The sequence below is a fragment of the Anastrepha ludens genome, chromosome 5, assembly GCF_028408465.1.
Source record: "Anastrepha ludens isolate Willacy chromosome 5, idAnaLude1.1, whole genome shotgun sequence".
NCBI classification, from domain to species: domain Eukaryota; kingdom Metazoa; phylum Arthropoda; class Insecta; order Diptera; family Tephritidae; genus Anastrepha; species Anastrepha ludens.
In genome coordinates, this window is record NC_071501.1 from 33388312 (window position 1) to 33396738 (window position 8427).

The following is an 8427-nucleotide window of genomic DNA, read 5'->3' on the forward strand; positions in this document are numbered from 1 at the left end:
TAAAGATTTTTTTTTAATTTCTTTTCTCATCATTTAATGAGTTTAGAATTTGCTAGAACCTCGTTTTAGGCCAAACAATTTTATTTTTATTTCTTGATTGGTTTTGAATTTTGAAATAAGCAATTGGATATTGGAAACTTCTTTCACCCAATAAATATTTTCTTTCTGTAATTTCTTTTCAAGTTTTGGTATTTTACACTATTATTAATTATACTCAAATGAAAGCTAGGAATTTTTTCTTTAAAATAATATCTCAATATTTTAAGAGTATTTTTAAAATTCCGACAATCTTTAGTCTTTTTGTTTGAATAATTCGAAATATTTTTTCTAAAAAAAAATTTTGGTTTTAATATAGTTTCATCGAGTTTAGGATTTCTTAGAATTTCTTTTTTGGCCAAACATTTTTTAAAAATTCTTTTATTGTTTTTTAATTTCAATATTTTTATATTATTTTTGGCAATAATTTAGATATTCGAAAATATTTTCTATCTTTAACTTCGTTTCAAATTTTGGTATTTTACATTATTATTAATTCTACACAAATAAACTCTAGGAATTTTTTTAAAAATAATATCTAATTTTTTTGGAATTTTTATAATGTTCCGACAATTTTTTCTTTTTTTGTTTAAATAATTAAGCTCCTTACTTACTTTTTAATTATTCAAAATTTTTTTTTCTTAATTTGGGTTATAATCTAATGAAAACTTGGTATTTGTCGTCTTCAATGATTCCTAACCTTTTATGAAGAAGCAGCATTTTATGATTGAATTTCCTTTTTGAACTTGAGCCAACAGCTGAAATTTAGATTTGAAATAAACGACTAGGGACATTTATCAAACAACTAGGTTTTTTCAACAGCTGTGCCGATATTGTGAGAAAATATCTTGTAGCTTCTTCACTACGATAATACACTGACTTATAGTTCTTATCTTCTATGAGTCTATATGATCAAACCCAACTCCGTACGCACCTAATGTAACCCCGAGTGACCCAAGCATCTACTTTGCTTAAATCATTTTGAATTGGTTGATGCGATACAGTAAAATTCGTAGATTCCAAGACTAAGGCTGTGGAAAGTGCTTTTAAGATTGAAGAATCATTCGCTGAATATCTGTATTGGCTGCCTGGGAAGTTACTTCGACCGTTTAGAATTTGGCGAAGCTAGTTGTGAGTTCCACTATTCCGAAGGAAAAAATAGAGAAAGTTTGATAGCATATTCTTCAGTATCATCACAGCCAAGCTGTAGCCATTAGCGATTTAAAACTCCAAGAACAAAGGAAAGAATTTTCGTGTAACTTACATCATAAGGACGCACCAGGTAGAATTTATTACTTAGATTTATAAAATCACAGAAAATAAGATGGCTTGGACACGTGTTTGCCAAAAGAGAGAATAACTCGAAAGGTAGTTGAATTACGCCGTGTTGGAGGCCGAAGAAGAAGACGCCCCAGAAAGAGCTGGATCGAAGACGTTGAAGATGACTTTGCAAAGCTGAACGCGCGGCGGTGGAAGGAAGTAGCCTTAGTTGGAGGCGGGTGGCGAAAGGTTGTGAATGAAGCAATGGTTCCTCAACAACTGTGAGGCTAAGAAGAAGAAGAGGTAGAAAGAAGTTATGGAGTTAAAATGATCTTCAAAAAAATGCTTGCTCATTTTTTATAGGTTTCTGAAGTTAGTAATGGTATTTGAACCAGATTTATATTGATATTACAAGTAAACAAAAGGCGTGCTTGACCAAGAAATGTAAACCTTAACCTACTTCAAAAAAAAAATTCCGAATAAAAAATTAATTTTCGATATTTTCTTTCGCTTGTTCGTTATAAAATTTATTTCATAAAATCACATGTGAAGTGACCGCTTCGACTTAAAAAATTTACCTCTAGCTTTTGAAAAATCGTTGGTTGGCGCCTTTGAATTATTCCAAATGCCTACATACATACTCCTACATACGTACTATGTTTATGGATATGTAAAAACAATTTCTTCGATCATCACTCAAAAACTAGAGCTCCGATTTTAACATTTTTTACACCAAAAGTATAAGGGTCGTATGTGTGTAATACTCATTTTAGCTAGGTGTTGCCACATGTTTTTATTTGAAATAAAAAATTGCAGCATGGGTATCAATCAAATGCTTTTAAGAAAAATTTAATCTCGACAATTTTTTTTTTACAGTGTTGCCACCTAAATTTTATTGAAAAATCAATATTTTTCTAACATTCCACTTAAATATTAAGACAAGGTATAAATCTAAAGGTTTAAAAAATTATATTTTCGCTGGTGTTGCCACCTTTTTTTTTTGTAAAATAATAAATTGATTGCAAAACTATATTAATTGAAAAATTATATACTTATAGCATACATATATCAATATAAGCACAGATCTAGTTTTAATTCAATAAATGGCGTTGCCATATAAAATTACAGAAAAATATAATTTAATAAAAAAATTTCCTTAGGAATTAGGAGATGTAATAAGACTGAACAAAGCTTTAATTATTTTTTTTTTTAGTATGGCGTTGCCACCTAACTTGTAAGACGTAAGTGCTATAAAATAGTGCAGATGAATTAAGTACTTGAAAGTAGGTATCAACATATTATGGTTGGGAGCGTTTTGATTAAAAAGTAAATTATAAATGGTGTTGCCACTTACTTTTTATTTCAAAAAGTATAATACCTTTTAATTTAAAGTGTAAATATGCAACTAATTTTTTAAGTTTTATTAAGCGAAAATCCTACCGATTTTAGAAATTTATATAAAATATATTTAGATTATGGTGGAAGTCGGTCTATATGACCCAACTCATTTCGGCCTTATTGGTTCATTTTGCGACACGGGAACCTCATTTATTTTCCTTGGTGAAAACATTTTGCGGCTCTTATGAAGCAGAGAGTTTGGCCAATCTCCACGCCGGACAGTTCCCTAAGGGAATTGAAAAAGGATGTACCTAGAAAACCTGCTCCGATTACAGCTAAGGCTGGACAATTGCAAAGGAAGTGCTCAACTGTTTCTTCGTTTTTCTCATCTCTACAACTTCGAAATATTAATGGGAGAAAACTCCTAATCTCGAGGAATGTCTGACAAGTAGCAAATGACCGGTTATATAAGCCACGACCTTCAAGATATCCTCTCTCGAAAGGCTACGCAGCTTCTTTGTCTTTTTCTTGTTTATTTGCGGCCATAGTAACCTAGTGGTTACCCATGTATCTTCATCTCTCCATGACTTATTGGCCTCTTGGATAATATTGTTTTTAATCATTAGTTTGCTCGTGGCTATAGGTATTCCAATGATACTTCTATCACTGAGCAGTTGAAGAATAGTACCTTTCATGGCTAGCTTATTAGCTTTATAATATCCCTCAATGTCTCTGTGCCCTGGAATCCAACTAAGACTGTTCTTGAATACGACACTAATATCATTTAGAGCTGCCTGGCATTCCTGACGAACCTTTGATCTTAGTAAAGTCGCATTCATTGATTTAATGGTCGCCTGGATATCCGAGAACGTATTCACAGTAGTTTTTGTTCAAGGATGAGAATTCAGATACGTAGCCACTTCTTTTATAGCTAAAACTTCCGCCTGATAGACGCGGTCTATCTGTAGTCTATCAGTAGTCTGGTAGTCGAGCAGATAGTTTCAGTCCTACTTCCTTCCAAAATACTCCACTGCCACCCCTAACGTCTAGCTTGGTACCATCTGTGTTGAAATTTAATCCCCCCTTCTCCTTGGCCTTGAGGTTTGACCTTCTCTTCTTCAGAGTTTATTTATAAGTATTAAATAAATTCATTGCTTTTGCTACGCTACCGAAGCCACTGACACCAGTTAATTTAGAAACAAAATCGGTTTAGGGATTTCAACGATATGAGTTTATTTTTACTTCCACAATTTCAATATGAATTTCTTACTCATTCTTTCTTAGAATCCTTTCTTAGCATATTCCACAAATCGATCCATCCTAACAAACAGTTAGAAGAATATGACTCTCATATAGGTGAAGTGAAAAACGCTGCTCGCATCCACTCACATAAAAATAGACAAGGTAAGGGAGGTGTAAGAAAAAAATAATATTTCTGTCTGTATATGCGTGGAAGTATTTATGTTAAGTACGTATCCGTGCGCTCGGCGAATGTTAAATATAATCTGCAACATAATATCGCTATCTCATTACTTGCCACAAACATTACTACTCTACCCACACATACTCGTATAGCCATACAAATGAAGCCACTTTAGCTGTCTCGCTGCCTGTCTGATATCGCAAACCGACCGACAGATTTACCTGCCAGCTCGGTTGCCTTGGTGTTGTGGCTTTTGGGAATGAAGCGAATCGCGAAGCTGTCATGTTGCATGCCACAAGCCACGCTATCGTTCTGACTCGCCTACTCTACTTATCTACCTCGCTCCTCTTTCTCCTCAAGGCTCAACAATAAGCTAATGTCGCATCTAAAACCGCGAACAAAATAAGTAAAACAATAAATGAAATACAAGAAATTACATGCAAAGTTGAGAATATAAAAAATGCGACTAAAGGATATGAAGTAACGTAAAATTACGTAGGAGTATTAGAGGAGGTGACCTTTCTTTTTTGTATGTGACAGTCGTAGGAAAATGCCATACAAAGAAAATATAAGCAGCGCTAAAAATAAAAGAGTTATGAGAGTTGTGGCCTCGTATCAGAATGCGACTGCGGTGCTATGGCTAATGGCGCTGAGGTCGACGATACGGCTGTGTATATATGTAGGTGCATGTGTATATGTTGTATGTGTTTGTGTATATTATGAGACACTATGGGAATGTAAAAGGAATACGCTCCACTAATACTAAGAAAGAAGTAAAGAATGTCGCAGCATCGCAATAAGGTCAGGCGATGGCAAAGCGTACACAAAATAAGATCACGACTTAAGTTACGTAAGCTACTTAATAAGAAGAAATCTTTGCAATCGTTATATGCAAAGTGAATTGCAAAAACATTTATTCTACATAAAAAATCTATTTAATATAAAACAACTTTTTCTTATAGTCAAGCGGCAAATAGTCACAACTGGAGTAGAAAAGGTCTAGTACAGGTCAGCATTAGATAGCAACGACTTCTCCTTTATTTGTCAGTAGAAAGACTACAGTACGCCGCTAGTGTTAGAATAAGTTGTGTTATGTTATGTGCCGTCATGTTGAGTTATGCGATTAGGTTAGGCCAGGTTAGGTTTAATTAGTAATAATAAAAGTTGTGGGAGATTAGGTTCAAGTGGATGATCCGGACGAAAACACGCTTAGATATTAAAACACTGAAATAATTTTTTGATCCCACAGCAAAATGAAAGGGAAAAAGGATAAAAAAGTTATTGGATGCTGACTAATATGAGCGGTTTGAGTCACGTGATTATAATAGACCTCTATTGAAACCTTGACCATCATAGTCGAGTGAGTTTGTGCACGATTACCAATCCCTGAGTCAAGCAACGCAATATATAATAATAAATGAAGAAGGTTACAAGGGGTTACCCCATGCAAGGCAACGAGAGATCTGGCAAGTAGATTTCTGTTTTAAAAAATTCTATTTAAAAAAACCCTTGAGGGGCCTTACATACTTCTTCTTCTTCTTAATTGGTGCAATAACCGCTTATGCGATTTTATCCGAGCTTAACAAAGCACACCAGTCGTTTCTGTCTCGTTCTAACCGGCGCCAGTTGAACACACCAAGTAAAGACAAGTCCTTCTCCACTTGATCTTTCCAACGCAGAGAAGGCCTGCCCCCTCATCTGCTATTACCAGCTTGTACCGTAGCGAATACTTTCAGAGTCGGAGCGTTTGTAACCATTCGGACGACATGATCCAGCCAACGAAACCACCGGATCTTTATTCGCTGTGCTATGTCTATGTCGTCGTAAAGCTGATATAGCTCAAGGTACCATCGCCTGCGATATTCGCCGTCGCCAACGTGCAAAGATCCAAAAATCTTCCGCAGAAACTTTCTCTCAAACGCTTTAAGCGTCGCTTCATCGGATGTTGTCATCGTCCACGCTTCTGCGCCATTCGTTGAGGCGGGCATGATGAGAGCCTTGTAGGGTATTAATTTTGTTCGCCGAGAGAGGACTTCACTGTTCAGTTGCTTACTTAGTCCACAGTAGCACTTGTTGGCAAGTGAGATTCTACGTTGGATTTCCAGGCTGATGTTGTTATCGGTGTTAGTGATGGTTCCCAAATGATCGAGGTCTTTTACAAACTCGAAATCATAACTGTCAACAGTGACCTGGGTGACAGGCGGCACTTCATCTCATTGGAAGGTGTAAGCAATATTTTGACGGAAGTGTTGGGTATCAGAAAACTGTGTGCCCACAAAGGGTGGCGCATTGCCTCACAGTGGACTAACAATGGCACAAATACACAATCGAATGCGACTTTCTCAGCAACATTTAGAGCTTTTTCGAAAGAATAGAGTGGACTTTGTGCGTCGATTCATCACTATGAATGAGACTTAGGACTAACACCACGATCTTAAATCAAACCAAGAGACTAAAGAGAGGTGTGAATCTGATTCTTCGGCTCCGAAACGAGTTCGTGATCAGAAAGCGGCCATGCATCAGTTCTTTTGGGATGCGAAGGGAGGTTTGTTTGTGTGGAGATTCATACGAGTTGAATGAGTTAAAAACTCATTCATACTATTCGCAAATTGCTGGCCATATAATCTGGCTCCGGGTAAGATATTTAAATGTAATGAGATTGGGTATATACGCTAGCGTCCAAAACTAGTGAAAAAAGATAAAAATGGTTATGTTGGCGTCCGGGTTAATGTGTGCACTCCATCTGCTATAGCTATGTTAGGTCTCCATTCTAGCACCTTCACCTTCAATTGTCTCTAACTCCGCGGGAAACACTTTGCAGCAAACAATGGCTCTATTATGTTGCTCGAAAAAATTTTGTTTTCTTTGCGTGAGAGCTCAACTGCTTTTTCCTTCTTTTCCTCTATGAAATTCGCCTTTGAACAAAACCAATATGCTCGCTATCATAGGTCGATATATTCTGCCACAATACGCACTCACGACTTCGCATACGTTAGTATATTCAGTTTCAATAATCCTTTAGCTAGTATTGAGCACCCTCATAGCTGTCAGCGGAGTATACACAAGCAAAGCCTGCTATTTTTCTATTGCTGTCTTTTGGTGTCAATTTATTTATTTTTTCTCGGTTATACTATTTCACTGTTCCTTTCTAAATTTCACTTAATGAGCTACAATTCGCTTAGAATACCTGCGCTGCAATTTCAAAATTATAGTCTACTCTTACCCAAATGCCAGTGTCCCCTCTCCTTTGGAAGAAGGAGGAAAAACGAAGGACGAAAATATGTTTCTGAAAAGTGGGATGTCCTAACTGGTCTGCTAAGTAAGAATCCCTGCAGTGGTGATCAATATTAAAAAGGATTCTGGTAGTAGGGAGAAAAAAACGTGCATCGGCGGCTTAAAAACTCACATCAAAATGTTTACCCGATTGCACAATTCTATTTTAAATCAGCACAGAAAAATAAGTGGTTATTACAATTGTGATGTATGAAATGTTTAGCATTACCATGTTAAACAAAAACAGGCAATATTTTTCTGCCAAGTATAACCCTCTTACTATTCAATGGGTATTTTTTATATCTTTTGCAGAAAAATACCAAAACTGCATACAACAGAGGAATAATATTGTGGGTAAAAATGTATTACAAAGCAATTTTCATAAAATAAAATAGTCTGTTAATAAAGCTCAAATATCAACCTGAACGAAATGTGACAGATGCAGTGTAAGTTACATATAATAAAACCAATTTCTTCAATATATTTTATATTCTACTGTTACCTTTAAATTAATGAACTTACCTTTCTCAGGTATAAGGTTCACAGAAGTGTCGTCCCGAATATCCTCCAGTAACTCTTCATGATTTTGCATCTCTGTGGATGATGTGTCAAGCCAAGCGACGTAAGATAGGATAAGTCAAACCAATCCGGAGAAGTCACCAAAATTGAAACCAACAATAGTAGTAATAGCAGACCAAAGTTTTTGGAAATCATTCAGTTCATTCGAAGTGTCAACCACAAGTAACATTTTTAGTATTTTTTATGCATTATATGCAATTTTTGGCACATTTATTTATATTTGGTAGCATCAGTAGAAGAAATATGAAAGTATAAAGACAATAGAGAAGGAAAATAGTTAAAAATAGCCGTTATAAAGAAATAAAGAATTATATGAGTAGGTAAATGTTAAATGTACAAATAAGCTTTTGACGTTAGGCAAACTATGGCCTTGAAGGTTATCATAAAATAGTCAAATATTAAGTGCCATTAAGTTCTGGCACGAAGACGGAACTTCGGGACACAGAGAAATGTTTAAGTTGCTATCTCAGCAGTATCACTGTTTTTGGCACTTAAAGAAGACCTGATACACACAGTTT

The 8427-nt window shown here is 35.5% G+C and overlaps 1 protein-coding gene across 1 annotated transcript in view; it reads right to left on the reverse strand.

The window, feature by feature from the left end:
* LOC128865231 (opioid-binding protein/cell adhesion molecule homolog) overlaps nt 1-7922 on the reverse strand; it is a 283912-nt gene extending 275990 nt beyond the window's left edge. The window contains exon 1 of the mRNA XM_054105356.1: nt 7853-7922. Within this exon, the coding sequence (XP_053961331.1) occupies nt 7853-7922 (70 nt within the window). The remainder of the gene's footprint in view (nt 1-7852) is intronic.
* Nucleotides 7923-8427: the final 505 nt, after the last annotated feature.